At 46.9% G+C, this 20,676-nt stretch overlaps 1 protein-coding gene across 1 annotated transcript in view; it reads left to right on the top strand.

The window, feature by feature from the left end:
* LOC118372296 (A disintegrin and metalloproteinase with thrombospondin motifs 7) overlaps positions 1-20,676 on the top strand; it is a 200,145-nt gene that overhangs the window by 121,521 nt on the left and 57,948 nt on the right. Inside the window, exons 17-18 of the mRNA XM_052500303.1 lie at positions 16,882-17,008; positions 17,788-18,001. Of these exons, the coding sequence (XP_052356263.1) occupies positions 16,882-17,008; positions 17,788-18,001 (341 nt within the window). The remainder of the gene's footprint in view (positions 1-16,881; positions 17,009-17,787; positions 18,002-20,676) is intronic.

Consider the following 20,676-nt stretch of genomic DNA (forward strand, 5'->3'; position numbering starts at 1 on the left):
AAGCGGGCAGGTTGTTGGGCGGCCGGCCGTCACAAGACGCGAGATTTCATCTGGAGAGAGAGGGGAGAAAGAGGTCAGAGCACAGGGTAGGGCAGTGTGAGCAGAACCAGCGGTGCCGTTTGACTTAGCAAACGAGGATCGGATGTCGTCGACCTTCTTTTCAAAATGGTTGACGAAGTCATCTGCAGAGAGGGAGGAGGGGGGGAGGGGGAGGAGGATTCAGGAGTGAGGAGAAGGTGGCAAAGAGCTTCCTAGGGTTAGAGGCAGATGCTTGGAATTTAGAGTGGTCCTTCTGTGGCTCAGTTGGTAGAGCATGGCGCTTGTAACGCCAGGGTAGTGGGTTCGATTCCCGGGACCACCCATACGTAGAATGTATGCACACATGACTGTAAGTCGCTTTGGATAAAAGCGTCAGCTAAATGGCATATATTATTATTATATTATTATATTATAAAATGGCTTTAGCAGCAGAGACAGAGGAGGAAAATGTAGAGAGGAGGGAGTGAAAGGATGCCAGGTCCGCAGGGAGGCGAGTTTTCCTCCATTTCCGCTCAGCTGCCCGGAGCCCTGTTCTGTGAGCTCGCAATGAGTCGTCGAGCCACGGGGCGGGAGGGGAGGACCGCGCCGGCCTGGAGGATAGGGTACATAGAGAGTCAAAGGATGCAGAAAGGGAGGAGAGGAGGGTTGAGGAGGCAGAATCAGGAGATAGGTTGGAGAAGGTATGAGCAGAGGGAAGAGATGATAGGATGGAAGAGGAGAGAGTAGCGGGGGAGAGAGAGCGAAGGTTGGGACGGCACGATACCATCCGAGTAGGGGCAGTGTGGGAGGTGTTAGATGAGAGCGAGAGGGAAAAGGATACAAGGTAGTGGTCGGAGACTTGGAGGGGAGTTGCAATGAGGTTAGTGGAAGAACAGCATCTAGTAAAGATGAGGTCGAGCGTATTGCCTGTCTTGTGAGTAGGGGGGGAAGGTGATAGGGTGAGGTCAAAAGAGGAGAGGAGTGGAAAGAAGGAGGCAGAGAGGAATGAGTCAAAGGTAGACGTGGGGAGGTTAAAGTCGCCCAGAACTGTGAGAGGTGAGCCGTCCTCAGGAAAGGAGCTTATCAAGGCATCAAGCTCATTGATGAACTCTCCGAGGGAACCTGGAGGGCGATAAATGATAGGGATGTTAAGCTTGAAAGGGCTGGTAACTGTGACAGCATGGAATTCAAAGGAGGCGATAGACAGATGGGTGAGGGGAGAAAGAGAGAATGACCACTTGGGAGAGATGAGGATCCCGGTGCCACCACCCCGCTGACCAGAAGCTCTCGGGGTGTGCGAGAAGACGTGGGCGGACGAAGAGAGAGCAGTAGGAGTAGCAGTGTTGTCTGTGGTGATCCATGTTTCCGTCAGTGCCAAGAAGTCGAGGGACTTGAGGGAGGCATAGGCTGAGATGAACTCTGCCTTGTTGGCCGCAGATCGGCAGTTCCAGAGGCTACCGGAGACCTGGAACTCCACGTGGGTCGTGCGCGCTGGGACCACCAGATTAGGGTGGCCGCGGCCACGCGGTGTGGAGCGTTTGTATGGTCTGTGCAGAGAGGAGAGAACAGGGATAGACAGGCACATAGTTGACAGGCTACAGAAGAGGCTACGCTAATGCAAAGGAGATTGGAATGACAAATGGACTACACGTCTCGAATGTTCAGAAAGTTAAGCTTACGTAGCAAGAATCTTATTGACTAAAATGTTTAAAATGATACAGTACTGCTGAAGTAGGCTAGCTGGCAGTAGCTGCGTTGTTGACACTACACTAATCAAGTCGTTCCGTTGAGTGTAATAGTTTCTGCAGTGCTGCTATTCGGGGGCTAGCTGGCTAGCTAGCAGTGTTGTTTACGTTACGTTGCGTTAAAAGAACGACAATAGCTGGCTAGCTAACCTAGAAAATCGCACTAGACTACACAATTATCTTTGATACAAAGACGGCTATGTAGCTAGCTATGTAGCTAGCTATGATCAAACAAATCAAACCGTTGTACTGTAATGAAATGAAATGAAAATGTGATACTACCTGTGAATGCGACCGGGTTGATGAGTTCTATTCAGTAGACGTTGGCTAGCTGTTAGCTGTTAGCTGTTGGCTAGCTAGCAGAGTCTCCTACGTTAAGGACGACAAATAGCTGGTTAGCTAACCTCGGTAAATTAAGATAATCACTCCAAGACTACACACTCTAAACTACACAATTATCTTGGATACAAAGACAGCTATGTAGCTAGCTAACACTAAACTAATCAAGTCGTTCAGTTGAGTGTAATAGTGTAATAGCACTACAGTGCTGCTAATCTGTGGGCGTTTGCTAGCGTTTGCTAGCTGGCTAGCTGCTGGGCGAATAGCAGTGAAGGCTACGTTAGGGCTGAAATACGATAATTATGCAATTATCTTTGATACAAGGACGGCTATGTAGCTAGCTAAGAAGAAATTGCTAAGATTAGACAAATCAACCGTTGTACTATAATGAAATGTAATGAGATGTAATGAAAAAGTTATACTACCTGCGGAGCGAAAGTGCGATGCGACCGCTCGCTCCAACCCGTATTGGAACTTTTTCAAGACGACTAGCTTGATTAAGCCTCCGCCAAATACATTGAGTCATCTTAATTTACAGCATTTCCCAACAACGACAAACAAAAAAACAGCTGTGAAGCAGAGAGCCTGAGCTCTGACGTCATGTTTAGCATGTTACTGTACAGTCACTGAGCTCTGACGTCATGTTTAGCATGTTACTGTACAGCCACTGAGCTCTGATGTCATGTTTAGCATGTTACTGTACAGCCACTGAGCTCTGACGTCATGTATAGCATGTTACTGTACAGCCACTGAGCTCTGACGTCATGTATAGCATGTTACTGTACAGACACTGAGCTCTGACGTCATGTATAGCATGTTACTGTACAGCCACTGAGCTCTGACGTCATGTTTAACATGTTACTGTACAGCCACTGCGCTCTGACGTCATGTTTAACATGTTACTGTACAGCCACTGAGCTCTGACTTCATGTTTAGCATGTTACTGTACAGCCACTGAGCTCTGACGTCATGTATAGCATGTTACTGTACAGCCACTGAGCTCTGACGTCATGTTTAACATGTTACTGTACAGCCACTGACTTCTAATTTCGGTACTTATTGGTGTCCAAATCTGCCATTTTCAAACGGTGTAAAGGGATACTTTTGGCCTTTCCAAAGGGAGAAAGTTAATTGGCTATTTCGTCCAAGACAAGTCTGCTAATGTGTAACTGGCACTTTCAAAGGTGCCGTGTAGAAACGCAGTCTGACTTTCCGATTGGATACGTATTGAGTTAATTAGAATGAAGGGTAAATGGTTTGCATCCAAGTCCCAAATGGTTTTAGCCATACGACAGAGCACTCAAGGTGAACTAAAGCAAAAGGCAATGGTGTGGGCTGATACTCCTTCCGTTTCCCAAGAGTGCCTCTAGGAATAAGACCATCTGTCTGCATCATGGCTGGCTGACTCACTGAAATAGGTTTTGGGAGAAGTTTCCCAAAATGTTCTTCCTTTTCTTTCTGCCACCTATCTAACAGCGGTGTCCTGACAGCGGTGTTCTGAAGTTAGGAGGGCATTGCAATGGAGAGAGTCGCAGCTTAATCGCCAGGAGAGCAGAGGGCGATGACCAGGCTCCACAAACATCCACAGCTTTTGACTGCAGCATAAATACTGTTCTGGCCGAACTGGTTATTTAATTATGTCACTGAATATTGACTATTCAATCACTATTCTGAATGGCAGTGAAGGCTATGATTTAGGAAGTGGATATTCAGCCGGCAGATCCAAAGGTTAACGCTGCAATATGTCACTTTTTGGGCGTCCAGATAAAATTGACATAGAAATAGGAGTTATAGATCTGTCATTCTCATTGGAGGCAAGTCTGAGTAGCTGTAGGACTGTTCTTTATGTGCTATTTCTATGCTTCTCGTTTTGTTTTGTTTTGTTTTGTTGCGTCTTTTACTTTCGGTTTTGTACATCAGCTTCAAACAGCTGAAAATACAGTATTTTTGGTTATGTAAAATATATTTCACAGTGGTTTAGATGGTACAATGATTCTCTACACTATACTTACTTGTTTTGTCACAAACTGAAATTAGGCAAACTATTAGAATTTTAGCAACTATGAAAGGGCAGAGTGATTTCTGCATAGTACATCTTTTAAGTTAGGCATAGGGGCGGGGCGGCAGGTAGCCTAGTGGTTACAGCATTGGACTAGTTCCCGGAAGGTTGCAAGATCAAATCCCCGAGCTGACAAGGTTAAAAATCTGTCGTTCTGCCCTTGAACGAGGCAGTTAACCCACTATTCCTAGGCCGTCATTGAAAATAAGAATTTGTTCTAAAATGACTCATTTGGAGAAGGTTAGGTTAAGGGTTATGGGTGAGGTTAAGATTATACATTTAAAGGTTTGGCAAGCCGCCATCTGGAACCATTCAATGTTGTGTAGTGTATTCAGGCCCCTTGACTTTTTCCACGTTTTATTTTATTCTAAAAAAAAATTTTTATTCCCTCATCAAACTACACACAATACCCCATAATGACAATGTGAAAAGCAAATTTGATACAAATAAAAAACAGAAATACCTTATTTTAAGTATTCAGACCCTTTGCTATGAGACTTGAAATTGAGCTCTGGTTTATCCTGTTTCCATTGATCATACTTGAGATGTTTCTACAGCTTGATAGGAGTCCACCTGTGATAAATTCAATTGATTGGACATGATTTGGAAAGGCACACACCTGTCTATATAAGGTCCCACAGTTGTCAGTACATGTCAGAGCAAAAACCAAGCCATGAGGTCGAAGAAATTGTCCGTAGAGCTCCGAGACAGGATTGTGTAGAGGCACAGACCTGGGGAAGGGTACCAAAACATTTCTGCAGCGTTGAAGGTACACAAGAACACAGTGGCCTCCATCATTCTTAAATGGAAGAAGTTTGGAACCACCAAGACTCTTCCTAGTAACCCAAAAAATGTTAAACAAATCCAAATATATTTTAGATTCTTAAAAGTAGCCACCCTTTGCCTTGACAGCTTTGCACACTCTTGGCATTCTCTCAACCAGCTTCAACTGGAATGTTTTTCCAGCAGTCTTGAAGGAGTTCCCACATTTTCCTTCACTCTGCGGTCCAACTCATCCCAAACATTCTCAATTTGAGGTCGGGTGATTGTGGAGGCCAGGTCATCTGATGCAGCACTCCATCACTCTCCGTCTTGGTCAAATAGCCCTTACACAGCCTGGAGGTGTGTTGGGTAATTGCCCTGTTAAAAAACAAATGATAGTCCCACTAAGGGCAAACCAGATGGGATGGCATATCGTTGCAGAATGCTGTGGTAGCCATGCTGGTTAAGTGTGCCTTGAATTCTAAATAAATCACAGACAGTGTCACCAGCAAAGCACCATCACACCTCCATGCTTCACGGTGGGAACCACGCATGCGGAGATCATCCGTTCACCTACTCATCCGTTCACCTATTCACAAAGACACGGTGGTTAGATCCAAAAATCTCACATTTGGGCTCATCAGACCAATGGAACAATTTCCACCTGTCTAATATCCATTGCTCGTGTTTCTTGGCCCAAGCAAGTTTCTTCTTATTATTGGTGTCCTTTAGTATTGGTTTCTTAGCAGCAATTCGACCATGAAGGCCGGATTTCACGCAGTCTCCTCTGAACAGTTGATGTTGAGATGTCTGTTACTTGAACTCTGTGAAGCATTTATTTGGGCTGCAATTTCTGAGGCTGGTAACTAATGATGTTATCCTCTGCAGCAGATGTAACTCTGGGTCTTCCTTTCTTGTGGCGGTCCTCATGAGAGCCATTTTCATCATTAGTTCTTAATGGTTGTTGGGACTGAACTTGAAGAAACTTTCAAAGTTCTTAAAATGTTCCCAGATTGATTGACCTTCATGACCTAAAGGAATGATGGACTGTCGTTTCTAATTGCTTATTTGAGCTGTTCTTGGCATAATATGGACTTGGTATTTTACCAAATAGGGTTATCTTCTGTATACCACCCCTACCTTGTCACAGCACAACTGATTGGCTCAAATGCATTAACGAGGAAAGAAAATGTGCTTTTAACAAGGCAGCTTCATTAAATAGTACCCGCAAAACACCAGACTCGACGTCAACAGTGAAGAGGCGACTTCGGGATGCTGGCCTTCTAGGCAGAGTTCCTCTGTCCAGTGTCTGTGTTCTTTTGACCATCTTAATCTTTTCTTTTTATTGGCCAGTCTGAGATAAGGCTTTTTCTTTGCCACTCTGCCTAGAAGGCCAACATCCCGGAGTCGTTTCTACACTGTTGACATTGAGACTTGGATTAGCTAACACATCGTGCCATTGGAACACAGGAGTGTAACCATGTCTACACTGTATTTCTGATCAATTTGATGTTATTTTAATGGACAAAAAAATGTGCTTTTCTTTCAAAAACAATGACATTTCTCAGTGACCCCAAACTTTTGAATGGTAGTGTATATCCAACATCTGTACTTGGCTTGAGCCTCTGTATTTATTCAGTCTCTTCCTGGAAGCTCTCGCAGTTGGCATATTAATGAGTTCCAGTGGGCCTGTCCCATCCACTTACAGTTAACAATCAATGTCTTTTCAGTGTTTTCAGTGTTACAGTATAGTCCTATGCTGCATTATATAAGGGACATGGAAGGCTACATACAATTTTTTATGATCTTTTACAGTCAATGGCAGACCACCAAATGGATAAGATTTTACTAAGGTTAGGTTATGTTTGATGTCCAGCCTCTTATCGTACTGAAGTTGTCTGTCAGCTAAGGCTGGGTATGTGTCCTTTGAGAGGTATTCAGAGCAGTCTGTCAGCTAAGGCTGGGTATGTGTCCTTTGAGAGTTATTCAGAGCAGTCTGTCAGCTAAGGCTGGGTATGTGTCCTTTGAGAGGTATTCAGAGCAGTCTGTCAGCTAAGGCTGGGTATGTGTCCTTTGAGAGGTATTCAGAGCAGTCTGTCAGCTAAGGCTGGGTATGTGTCCTTTGAGAGTTATTCAGAGCAGTCTGTCAGCTAAGGCTGGGTATGTGTCCTTTGAGAGGTATTCAGAGCAGTCTGTCAGCTAAGGCTGGGTATGTGTCCTTTGAGAGGTATTCAGAGCAGTCTGTCAGCTAAGGCTGGGTATGTGTCCTTTGAGAGGTATTCAGAGCAGTCTGTCAGCTAAGGCTGGGTATGTGTCCTTTGAGAGGTATTCAGAGCAGTCTGTCAGCTAAGGCTGGGTATGTGTCCTTTGAGAGGTATTCAGAGCAGTCTGTCAGCTAAGGCTGGGTATGTGTCCTTTGAGAGGTATTCAGAGCAGTCTGTCAGCTAAGACTGGGTATGTGTCCTTTGAGAGCTATTCAGAGCAGTCTGTCAGCTAAGGCTGGGTATGTGTCCTTTGAGAGGTATTCAGAGCAGTCTGTTAGCCAAGACTGGGTGTGTGTCCTTTGAGTTATTCAGAGTATCTATGTTCCCGAGTAGAGAAGTCTCAATTAGTCCTTTGTCTGCAACGCAACCAGAGGTCAAAGGGGTTATCTGACCACACTCTTGTGTGCTTGCATTATGCAAATGTTTCACAGATTTTCCGGTGTCAACTGTCCTATCTGTTATGTGTTTGTAGCATTTACTCTCTAGCTCAGGATATAGGGCACATTTGCCCTAGCCAGTGACGGGAGAGATAATGCAATAATGAGAGCATTGCGGAACTGTTTAAAGGGCATTTTTAAGACAGCAGGTGCCCCAAAATATTACACCCTGACGGCTTCTTGTGAATATGGTTTATTTTGTTATTTGTTTCTTGGGGGTTTTCATCCATAATGCATTGTTTGCTAGCTGATGAATATGTTTATTTTGACATTTAAGTCATTTATCAGACGTTTTTATCCAGAGAGACTTCCAGTTGCATTCATCTGAAAATAGCTATGTGGGACAACCACATACCACAGTCATAGTAAGTACAGGTTTTCCTCAAAGTGGCAATCAGCAAAGTCAGAGCTACTAAGGTGGGGGTTAGTTCACACAAAAGCTTTTATTTTTTATTTCATTTAATTATCTGTGTGGCTATATTTCCAATCTGGCATTGTCAAGACGGATGCACTGTTTATTCTTACCTTTTCAATTCGCTGCAATTATTTGTTGAGTAGATACTCAAGACTCTTGAGAGAGAGCTGTCTTGATCACTCTGAATCAGACCTGACATATTCTATACTGAACAAAAATATAAATCAAACATGCAACAATTTCAACGATTTTACCCTCTTACGGAAATCTCTTATGGAAATCAGTCAATTTAAATGAATGAATTAGGCCCTAATCTATGGATTTCACATGACTGGGCAGGGGCGCAGCCAAGGGTGCACCTGGGAGACATAGGCCCACCCACATGGGAGCCAGGCCCACCCACTGGGGAGCTAGGCTCAGCCAATCAGAATGAGTTTTTCCTCACAAAAGGGCATTATTACAGACAGAAATAATCCTCAGTTTCATCAGCTGTCCGGGTAGCTGGTCTCAGACGATCCCGCAGGTGAAGAAGCCGGATGTGGAGGTCCTGGGCTGGTGTGGTTACATGTGGTCTGCGGTTGTGAGGCCGGTTGGACGTACTGCCAAATTCTCTAAAACGATGTTGGAGGTGGCTTATAGTAGAGAAATGAACATTCAATTTTCTGGCCACAGCTCTGATCGACATTCCTGCAGTCAGCATGCCAATTGTACACTCCCTCAACTTGAGACATCTGTGGCGTTGTGTGAAAAAAAACTGCACATTTTAGAGTGCCCTTTTATTGTCCCCAGCACAAGGTGCACCTGTGTGATGATCATGCTGTTTAAACAGCTTCTTGATATGCCACATCTGTCAGGTGGATGGATTATCTTGGAGAAATGCTCACTTAAAGGAATGTAAACACATTTGTGCACAAGATTTGAGAGAAAGACGATGTTTGTGCGTACATGTTGCGTTTTATATTTTTGTTCAGTATAGTTGGTTATTGTTTTCAGTGTCTGCTCTGCTTGCTATTTACTCAACCAGCATCTTTCCTGATAAGTGATGATCGCACAGAATGCTAATGTTGTTCACTTTCAGCCTGACTTACCCCACGTGGACTGAGGAAGAGGTTGCTTTAAGTTCCTTGGTACTCTGCATTAGGGCTTAGAGAGAGCAGCATCTTGTAGTCAGGCTATTGAACTTCCGAAAGTCTTCACAGATGTGGGGCATGTAAGTCAGTATGAAGAAAACAAAACTACTGAAGCTCCCCACTGTTTAGATGTTCTCAGTGATCATTGCTGAGGATCCCCCTTAGCTTGGGGAGAAGTGAACAACATGCTGCTAGTATTCATCTCATCTTTCTCATAGAAAATGAGTTTCTGCCCAGCGTGTCTAGGGCAGTCCCAATAGGCCCAGTGTTTATATGGGACTTTTGCCAATACTCCAAGTATAAATCTTCATAATCCTACCCTGGAGGAAAGACAAAATTGTTCATTATCATTAGTTGTGGCTTATGTAATGTACTGTAGGCTCTCTCCTGTATATGCTTGTATATGCTGTGTTTAAACTCCTTCAGAGTTTGATCCCAGGTTTAAAAAGGGGCCAAAAAGAGATCTGAAATTACCTCAGTCTTGCCTCACTGGTTCCCAACTTTTGATTTTTTCTAAAGGAGCAGCTAATTACTTATTTGGTATTGACCACAGCATTGCGATTCACTGTCTACCAGGCGTGCAGTCCAGTTTTAGAATTTGGAGATGAGATGACAACTTGTGATTTTGAACGTGTTAAATTGGAATAACTCATGCCAGTTGGGGCATCTGTATGCCTCTGAGTGCATGTGTCATTCATTACTATGATTGAAGACTGGCATGATGTGGCTGAATTCCCAAAGATAATTACAAATTAGACGTCATGGAACGACCCTTTTTGTTTTGTTCACTCGTTTATTAAATGAGTTTAAGGTCAAAACCTAAGAATATCTCTGCACGACCAGACACGACTCCAACACCATCACTAAGTTTGCCGATGACACAATAGTGGTAGGCCTGATCACCGACAACAACCTCTCCCTCAACGTGATCATGACAAATGAGATGATTGTGGACTACAGGAAAAGGAGGACCGAGCACGCGCCCATTCTCCTCGACGGGGCTGTAGTGGAGCAGGTTGAGAGCTTCAAGTTCCTTGGCATCCACATCACCAACAATCTAACATGGTCCAAGCACACCAAGACAGTCGTGAAGAGGGCACGACAAAGCCTATTCCCCCTCAGGAGAATGAAAAGATTTGGCATGGGTCCTGAGATCCTCAAAAATTTCTACAGCTGCACCATCAAGAGCATCCTGACGGGTTGCATCACTGCCTGGTATGGCAATTGCTCGGCCTCCGACAGCATGGCACTATAGAGGGTAGTGTGTACAGCCCAGTACATCACTGGGGCAAAGCTTCCTGCCATCCAGGACCTCTATACCAGGCGATGTCAGAGGAAGGCCCCAAAATTTGTCAAAGGCTCCAGCCTTCCTAGTCATAGACAGTTCTCTCTGCTACCACACGGCAAGTGGTACCGGAGCACCAAGTTTAGGTCCAAGAAGCTTCTAAACAGATTCTACCCCCAAGCCATAAGACTTCTGAATATCTAATCAAATGGCTTCCCAGACTATTTGCATTGTCCCCCCTATTTTACACTGCTGCTACTCTCTGTTATTATCTATGCATAGTCCCTTTAATAACTCTACCTACATGTACATATTACTTCAATTACCTCGACTAACATTGACTCTGTACCGGTACCCTCTAAATATAGTCTCTCTATTGTTATTTTACTGCTGCTCTTTAATTATTAACTTTTTAATTTTATTTCTTAAAACGGAATTGTTGGTATTTCACTGTAAGGTCTACCTACATCTGTTGTATTCGGCGTGTGTGACAAATAACATTTGATTTGAATGGGCAAGTTAGTGGAAAAGACTCCTCTGAATCCTTATTAGAATTTCTGTTTGTGATTCATTTTTCCTATAGTATAATGATGATGACCAATTGTCTACAATGAATCTTCTGCCATGGATGGCAACATGTGGACAATTAACATCCCCCTGTAAATCATGGGTTTGGAGAGACCATTCAGCAGTATAGATTAATGCAGGATGAGGCCTACCCTGGTAACAAGCTGCACCAAATTCTGATGTGTTGACATCTGCTCAGGCACCATCTTTTTATTAAATATTATTAAATGAGACGCTTCTGCGATTAATTCAGTTTTAGGCCATTTGAGGTTGGAATTTGAGCACAGATGGTCTTGCTTCTCTATACAGTCTTCAAATTCTATGAACAATCTCGAAGTGACTAAGAGCCTGTCTCTTTAGCGGGTACTCATAGGAGTATTGCAATTTAACTATAAGTGGGTTCAAAAAAATGGAGCCTTCTGGAGATTGGAGGCTCAATTTGAATTTCACAAATGCAGGATATTTAATGTGTGTCTGGCATCATTCTTCTTGCCTGAAGAATGTTAAGTTGTTTCCTTCCATTTCACTACACAGACTAACCTATTTCTTTACTTTATCATTCAGTGCTCAACACACTGCCCCTCTGTGCCCTTTTATATAGGAATTTAGATTATAACGTCACAAAACTAACAAATGGATTTAATTCAACTAGTAACGACCCCACATTGCATGCTGTTTTTCATTATAACAAGGACAAAAAAAGCAATTACAACAACTGTAGCTGAATGCCTCTACTAAAGTGTATCTTTGACTAAGTCAATTATTTTTTTCTAAAGAATCGCACCGAACTGTGATGTCATTATCCTGAAGCATCTTTGTCCTCTGTTATAACCATGATGGTTTAATGGCTTTCTTCTTTGGAATACTGAGCCGTGGTGAATTCTTGGTATTTCTATGTAGGCGGCTGATGACATGCCTCCTACTGTAGTTGGACTGAAGTCTGCTTGTACACAGTACTCTCTGACTCTCCTCTGGTTTGTGATTACATTATCCCATATAAACTGATGTGGATAGCAGAGATGACTTTTATGCCAAATGGCCTTTCAAGAGATCATTGCCTTGCCTTGGAAGACTGTATTTGCACCTTGTTGACTTGATGTCCTAGCTTTGCCAAGTGACTTGTGTTCACACAGATTTCAGATTAAATATGAACTTAGTATACCAAGCATTAGGAACACCTTCCTAATATTAAGTTGCACCTGCTTTTGCCCACAGAACAGCCTCAATTCGACAAGATATGGACTCTACAAGGCGTTCCACAGGGATTCTGGCCCATGTTGACTCCAATGCTTCCCACAATTGTCAAGTTGGCTTGATGTCTTTTGGGTGGTGGACCATTCTTGATACACACTGGAAACTGTTTAGTTTGAAAAACCCAGCAGCATTGCAGTTCTTGACACAAACCGGTGCGCCTGGTACCTACTACCATACCCGGTTCAAAGGCACTTAAATCTTTTGTCTTGCTCATTCACTGTCTGAATGGCACACATACACAATCCATGTCTCATGGCTTAAAAATCCTTCTTTAATCCATCTCTTCCCCTTCATCTACACTGATTTGAAGTGGATTTAACAACTGACCTCAATAAGGGATCATAGCTTTCACCTGGATTCACCTGGTCAGTGTATGTAATGAAAAGAGCAGGTGTTCTTAATGTTTTGTATACTCAGTGTAGATGACATATTCTGTCTCTGGCGCAATGTAACCTCGTTTAGACTGTCTGGATAAGTAGTTCCCTCTTTCCCCAATTATAGTGGAGTAAATCTGAGATAGAGATTGGCATTGCTCTGTGTTTATCATATCAGAACATGATAGTTTGCTATAGCTGTCACTGAATGTTTCATTTCCTATCATAGCAGGGGTCCGTTTACGATATCTTATGCAGTATTCACAAGTTTAAGTGCATTACAACTGGTGAGTTCTGGTATAAAATGACTGGTTCCCACCCTTCAGGTTATTGTTCTGACTTTCCCAGGAAAGCCCAGGGGTTCTATTCAAGCCGCGTAGGAGTGTAGATATACACCTCTTTTATCAACATACTGCTGCGAGCAAAATGTTGTGAGCTTCATTCTGCAGAATCCATTATGTGAGGGACCTGTGGTTCACCTAATATATCAGACATGCTCCTGAACATCCCTCTAATCTACGTCTCTGTTACCCACTGATCCTTCCCACCATCTGGCTTCCCTTTTCCCAGTCTCTTATATGATGTCATTTCCCCCCATGCTTCCCTCTCCCAGGGGTTGCTGTGCTTTCCCCTCCCTCTCCCAGGGGTTGCTGTGCCTCCCCCTCCCTCTCCCAGGGTTTGCCGTGCCTTCCCCTCCCTCTCCCAGGGTTTGCCGTGCCTCCCCCTCCCTCTCCCAGGGGTTGCTGTGCCTCCACCTCCCTTTCCCAGGGTTTGCCGTGCCTCCACCTCCCTCTCCCAGGGGTTGCCGTGCCTCCACCTCCCTCTCCCAGGGTTTGCCATGCCTTCCCCTCCCTCTCCCAGGGTTTGCCGTGCCTCCCACTCCCTCTCCCAGGGGTTGCCGTGCCTCCACCTCCCTCTCCCAGGGTTTGCCGTGCCTTCCCCTCCCTCTCCCAGGGTTTGCCGTGCCTCCCCCTCCCTATCCCAGGGTTTGCCGTGCCTCCCCCTCCCTCTCCCAGGGTTTGCCGTGCCTTCCCCTCCCTCTCCCAGGGTTTGCCGTGCCTTCCCCTCCCTCTCCCAGGGTTTGCCGTGCCTTCCCCTCCCTCTCCCAGGGTTTGCCGTGCCTTCCCCTCCCTCTCCCAGGGTTTGCCGTGCCTTCCCCTCCCTCTCCCAGGGTTTGCCGTGCCTCCCCCTCCCTCTCCCAGGGTTTGCCGTGCCTTCCCCTCCCTCTCCCAGGGTTTGCCGTGCCTTCCCTCCCTCTCCCAGGGTTTGCCGTGCCTCCCCCTCCCTCTCCCAGGGGTTGCTGTGCCTCCACCTCCCTTTCCCAGGGTTTGCCATTCCTCCCCCTCCCTCTCCCAGGGGTTGATGTGCCTCCCTCTCCCAGGGGTTGATGTGCCTCCCTCTCCCAGGGGTTGATGTGCCTCCCCCTCCCAGGGGTTGCTGTGCCTCCCCCTCCCAGGGGTTGATGTGCCTCCCCCTCCCAGGGGTTGCTGTGCCTCCCCCTCCCTCTGCCAGGGTTTGTCAGTCACGGTGTATGTCAGCTAGCAGACAAAGCCATCTCACTGGCCCATGCAGGAAGGACCAGCGGAGGTGAGAGGTTGGCCCCTGCTCAGAGGGGTTGGAAGCCCTGAGGGGGAGTAGAGGCTAATGACGGGGAGAAAGATGAGAGGAACAGATAAATTGGTCTCGCCCCCTCAGGGGGTTTCCTTCTTGTCTTGTCCAGGGCTGTCTCACAACCACAACTCTCATCACAGCGGCTCCCTAGATTTGAGACTTGTTCTGGCTATGAGGTGTGATGTGTGACGTGAGGGATGTTGTCTCGGGGAGCTGTGAGTCCAGCAGAAGACAAAGATGGACAATAAAGTCCCAGCTTGCCAGACAGAAGTTTGAGGATCATTAGAAATGTGTCTCCAATGGATTTCAGATTTATTTGTGTTTTAAACTGCTGTAAACATTGACTTCCAGTAACCCCTTTGCAAAATCTCAAGTTACCCTAATATTGCTGGGTATAAAATGTATAGTAATGTCTATAATTCATCATTAAGGATGACACGTTCTAAAATTAATAACAGTATAATGTATTAGCCTAACATTCATTTATATTCAGTCTTTAAATAATCATCCATGTTTCCAGAATTTAATTGCAGTGGTAATTTGACACCCCATAATGCCTGCAGGGACATATGAGTGGTTCCAGAGCATCCAGATCCCAGTCTATTGTCTTGTAATTACTGGATATACAGTTCCTTCAGAAAGTATTCAGACCCCATCACTTTTTCCACATTTTGTTACGTTACAGCCTTATTCTAAAATGTATTAAATAGTTTTTTTCCCTTATCAATCTACACATAATAGCCCATAATGACAAATCAAAAACAGGTTTTTAGACATTTTTGCAAATGTATTCTAATTAAATAACTGATATCACATTTACATAAGTATTCAGACCCTTTACTCAGTACTTTGTTGAAGCACCTTTGGCAGCGATTACAGGTTTGATTTTTCTTGGGTATGATGCTACAAGCTTGGCACACCTGTATTCGGGACGTTCTCCCAATCTTCTCTGCAAATCCTCTCAATCTCTGTCAGGTTGGATGGGGAGCATTGCTGCACAGCTATTTTCCTATTTCTCAGAGATGTTCGATCGGGTTCAAGTCCATACTCTGGCTTGGCAACTCAAGGACATTCAGAGACTTGTCCCGAAGCCACTCCTGCGTTGTCTTGGCTGTGTGCTTAGGGTTGTTGTCCTGTTGGAAGGTGAACCTTCACCACAGTCTGAGGTCCTGAGTGCTCTGGAGCAAGTTTTCATCAAGGATCTCTCTATACTTTGCTCCATTCATCTTTCCCTTGATCCTGACTAGTCTACCTTTTGCTGAAAAACATCCCCACAGCATGATGCTGCCACCACCATGCTTCACCTTAGGGATGGTGCCAGGTTTCCTCTAGACATGACGCTTGGCATTCAGGCTAAAGAGTTCAATCTTGGTTTCATCAGACCAGAGATCTTGTTACTCATGGTCAGAATCTTTAAGTGTCTTTTGGCAAACTCCAAGCGGGCTGTCATGTTTTTTACTGAGGTGTGGCTTCCGTCTGGCCACTCTACCATAAAGGCCCTATTGGTGGAGTGCTGCAGAGATGGTTGTCCTTCTGGAAGGTTCTCTTATCTCCACAGAGGAACTCTGGAGCTCTATCAGAGTGACCATCAGGTTCTTGGTCACTTCGCTGACCAAGGCCCTTCTCCCCCGATTGCTCAGTTTGACTCTAGGAAGAGTCTTGGTGGTTCCAAACATCTTCAATTTAAGAATGATAGAGGCCACTGTGTTCTTGGGGACCTTCAATGCTGCAGATGTTTTTTGGTACCCTTCCCCAGATCTGACTCGATATGATCCTGTCTCGGAGCTCTACGGACAATTCCTTCGACCTCATGGCTTGGTTTTTGCTCTGACATGCACTGTCAACTGTGGGACCTTATATACACAGGTGTGTGTCTTTCCAAATCATGTCCAATCAATAGAATTTACCACAGATGGACTCCAATCAAGTTGTAGAATCATCTCAAGGATGACCAATGGAAAATTATGTTCTTTATAATACATTCGTAAAAATGTCTAGAAACCTGTTTTTTTGCTTTGTCGTTATGGGGTTTTGTATGTAGATTTCTGAGTATTTATTTATTTTTTTTTTTTTCATCCATTTTAGAATAACAAAATGTGGAAAACGTCAAGGGGTCTGAATACTTTCCAAATGCATTGTAGATGTGTTTACTGCAGCTCAGTTGACTGACCAACATTTACTGTAGGAATCTGCTTTGAAAGCTATTAATCAGTAATGTATCTTAAACTGTAGAAACATTTGACTTGTGTTCATGCCTGTGTGAGTATCTGTTCTGAGACCTGCTGCTTGATGCGTGTCTGAGGATATGTCTGGGTGCTTTGGTGTGTGTCTGAGTTTTAGATGTGTGTGTGTGAAGTATACATGTCTGTCTGTCTCTGTTATTCTGTGTTAGAATCTGTGTGGGTCTTTCTGTGTGTGTGTGTGTTTGGGGAGAGGGGGGGGTTCTGTGTGTGTGTGTGTGTTTGGGGGGGTCTTTCTGTGTGTGTGTTTGGGGGTCTTTGTGTGTGTGTGTGTGTGTGTGTGTGTGTGTGTGTGTGTGTGTGTGTGTGTGTGTGTGTGTGTGTGTGTGTGTGTGTGTGTGTGTCTAACAGCTGTTCCTGTGTATCCCTCTGGAATTCCAGGTGTCCAGCGACAGATTGTTCACTGTGTGGAGAGGACCTCTGGGATAGTAGAAGAGGGCTACTGTGACCCGACGACCCGTCCTGACGATAAACGAGCCAGCTGCAATGAGGAGCTTTGCCCAGCCATGTGAGTTTGCCCCTAGAACCAGATTTATACTGGGACAAGACCCACTGTAGGGCTTGCATGCTCTCTCACACACACACACCTTTGTAAACACACACACACGTACATGCACACACACGCACACACCTTTGTAAACACACACACACGTACATGCACACACACGCACATACACATCAATCATACCTGCGTTCATAAACACACCAGAAAGGCCTCCCGAGTGGCGCAGTGGTCTAAGGCACTGCACCACAATGCTAGCTGTGTTGCTAGAAAGATTATGGGTTTGAGTCCAGGCTCTGACACAGCTGGACACGACCGGGAGACCCATGGGGCGGCGCACAATTGGCCCAGCATCGTCCGGGTTAGGGGAGGGTTTGGCCAGCAGGGATGTCCTTGTCCCATCGCGCTCTAGCGACTCCTGTGGCAGGCCGGGCGCAGTGTACGCTGACACAGTCGCCAGGTGTACGGTGTTTCCTGCGACACATTGGTGCGGCTGGCTTCCGGGTTAAGTGGGCATTGTGTCAAGAAGCAGTGTGGTTTGGTTGGGTTGTGTTTCGGAAGACGCACGGCTCTCGACCTTCGCCTCTCCAGAGTCTGTAGGGTAGTTGCAGCGATGAGACAAGACCATAACTACCAATTGAATACCATGAATTTGGGGGGGGTAAAACAAATATTAGAATAATTAACACACCAGAAAGAATACACCCTCTCAAACATGCACTAAGCACAAACGCACACACACATTACACTTTCTGTCTGTCTTTCTTTGTGACCATTCCATTCAGCTGGTGGGTGGGCGAGTGGCAGAAGTGCTCGGCCACGTGCGGTGAGAAGGGCTTGGCCAAGAGGACGGTGCTGTGCATCCAGGCCGTGAGTCTGGAGGAGAACAGAGCCCTGCAGCCCTCTGAATGTCAACACATACCCAGGCCTGAGTCAGCGGCGCCTTGTAACGCTCATGTCCCCTGCCCCGCGGACTGGTCCACAGGCAACTGGTCTGAGGTGAGGAGGCCATTCAGGGGAATGTGATACGACTCCAGCAGTGACTCACACGGAGAAGGGAGAGGCTAAGGAAGGAAGGAACATCTGGTCTCGTCTTGTTTAATGTGGAAAATGCTGAATTTTCTGCACTGGGAGTACAAGTTGAAACAGAGGCTAGTTGAACTCTGGTTCCATGATATTTGAGTGGAGTAGGCATGGGAAAGATTTTGAGGAAGCAGTTAACACACTATGTATAACCTAATTCAAATGTATATGAACTTAATTGTAAGTGAAAACTCTTATGAGCACCATGAAGAGGAGAGGAGGTGGACAGGTCCTGAAGGGTAGAGGAGGTGGACAGGTCATGAAGGGTAGAGGAGGTGGACAGGTCATGAAGGGTAGAGGAGGTGGACAGGTCCTGAAGGGTAGAGGAGGTGGACAGGTCATGAAGGGTAGAGGAGGTGGACAGGTCCTGAAGGGTAGAGGAGGTGGACAGGTCCTGAAGGGTAGAGGAGGTGGACAGGTCATGAAGGGTAGAGGAGGTGGACAGGTCCTGAAGGGTAGAGGAGGTGGACAGGTCCTGAAGGGTAGAGGAGGTGGACGGGTCCTGAAGGGTAGAGGAGGTGGACGGGTCCTGAAGGGTAGAGGAGGTGGACGGGTCCTGAAGGGTAGAGGAGGTGGACGGGTCCTGAAGGGTAGAGGAGGTGGACGGGTCCTGAAGGGTAGAGGAGGTGGACGGGTCCTGAAGGGTAGAGGAGGTGGACGGGTCCTGAAGAGTAGAGGAGGTGGACAGGTCCTGAAGGGTAGAGGAGGTGGACGGGTCCTGAAGGGTAGAGGAGGTGGACAGGTCCTGAAGAGTAGAGGAGGTGGGGTCCTGAAGAGTAGAGGAGGTGGACAGGTCCTGAAGGGTAGAGGAGGTGGACAGGTCCTGAAGGGTAGAGGAGGTGGACAGGTCCTGAAGGGTAGAGGAGGTGGACAGGTCATGAAGGGTAGAGGAGGTGGACAGGTCCTGAAGGGTAGAGGAGGTGGACAGGTCCTGAAGGGTAGAGGAGGTGGACAAGAAGGGTAGGTCCTGAAGGTAGAGGAGGTGGACAGGTCCTGAAGGGTAGAGGAGGTGGACGGGTCCTGAAGGGTAGAGGAGGTGGACGGGTCCTGAAGGGTAGAGGAGGTGGACGGGTCCTGAAGGGTAGAGGAGGTGGACAGGTCCTGAAGGGTAGAGGAGGTGGACAGGTCCTGAAGGGTAGAGGAGGTGGACAGGTCCTGAAGGGTAGAGGAGGTGGACAGGTCCTGAAGAGTAGAGGAGGTGGACGGGTCCTGAAGAGTAGAGGAGGTGGACAGGTCCTGAAGAGTAGAGGAGGTGGACAGGTCCTAGAGGAGGTGGACGGGTCCTGAAGAGTAGAGGAGGTGGTGGACAGGTCCTGAAGGGTAGAGGAGGTGGACAGGTCCTGAAGAGTAGAGGAGGTGGACAGGTCCTGAAGGGTAGAGGAGGTGGACAGGTCATGAAGGGTAGAGGAGGTGGACGGGTCCTGAAGGGTAGAGGAGGTGGACAGGTCCTGAAGGGTAGAGGAGGTGGACGGGTCCTGAAGGGTAGAGGAGGTGGACGGGTCCTGAAGAGTAGAGGAGGTGGACGGGTCCTGAAGAGTAGAGGAGGTGGACGGGTCCTGAAGAGTAGAGGAGGTGGACGGGTCCTGAAGAGTAGAGGAGGTGGACAGGTCCTGAAGGGTAGAGGAGGTGGACAGGTCCTGAAGAGTAGAGGAGGTGGACAGGTCCTGAAGGGTAGAGGAGGTGGACAGGTCCTGAAGGGTAGAGGAGGTGGACAGGTCCTGAAGGGTAGAGGAGGTGGACAGGTCCTGAAGGGTAGAGGAGGTGGACAGGTCCTGAAGGGTAGAGGAGGTGGACAGGTCCTGAAGGGTAGAGGAGGTGGACAGGTCATGAAGAGGAGAGGAGGTGGACAGGTCCTGAAGGGTAGAGGAGGTGGACAGGTCCTGAAGAGGAGAGGAGGTGGACGGGTCCTGAAGGGTAGAGGAGGTGGACGGGTCCTGAAGGGTAGAGGAGGTGGACAGGTCCTGAAGGGTAGAGGAGGTGGACAGATCCTGAAGGGTAGAGGAGGTGGACAGGTCATGAAGGGTAGAGGAGGTGGACAGGTCATGAAGAGGAGAGGAGGTGGACAGGTCCTGAAGAGGAGAGGAGGTGGACAGGTCCTGAAGGGTAGAGGAGGTGGACGGGTCCTGAAGAGGAGAGGAGGTGGACGGGTCCTGAAGGGTAGAGGAGGTGGACAGGTCCTGAAGGGTAGAGGAGGTGGACGGGTCCTGAAGGGTAGAGGAGGTGGACAGGTCATGAAGAGGAGAGGAGGTGGACAGGTCCTGAAGGGTAGAGGAGGTGGACAGGTCAGGAAGGGTAGAGGAGGTGGACAGGTCAGGAAGGGTAGAGGAGGTGGACAGGTCAGGAAGGGTAGAGGAGGTGGACGGGTCCTGAAGGGTAGAGGAGGTGGACAGGTCCTGAAGAGGAGAGGAGGTGGACAGGTCCTGAAGGGTAGAGGAGGTGGACAGGTCCTGAAGGGTAGAGGAGGTGGACAGGTCCTGAAGGGTAGAGGAGGTGGACAGGTCCTGAAGGGTAGAGGAGGTGGACAGGTCCTGAAGGGTAGAGGAGGTGGACAGGTCCTGAAGGGTAGAGGAGGTGGACAGGTCCTGAAGGGT

This window comes from Oncorhynchus keta, unplaced genomic scaffold (genome assembly GCF_023373465.1).
Source record: "Oncorhynchus keta strain PuntledgeMale-10-30-2019 unplaced genomic scaffold, Oket_V2 Un_contig_1027_pilon_pilon, whole genome shotgun sequence".
NCBI lineage: Eukaryota > Metazoa > Chordata > Actinopteri > Salmoniformes > Salmonidae > Oncorhynchus > Oncorhynchus keta.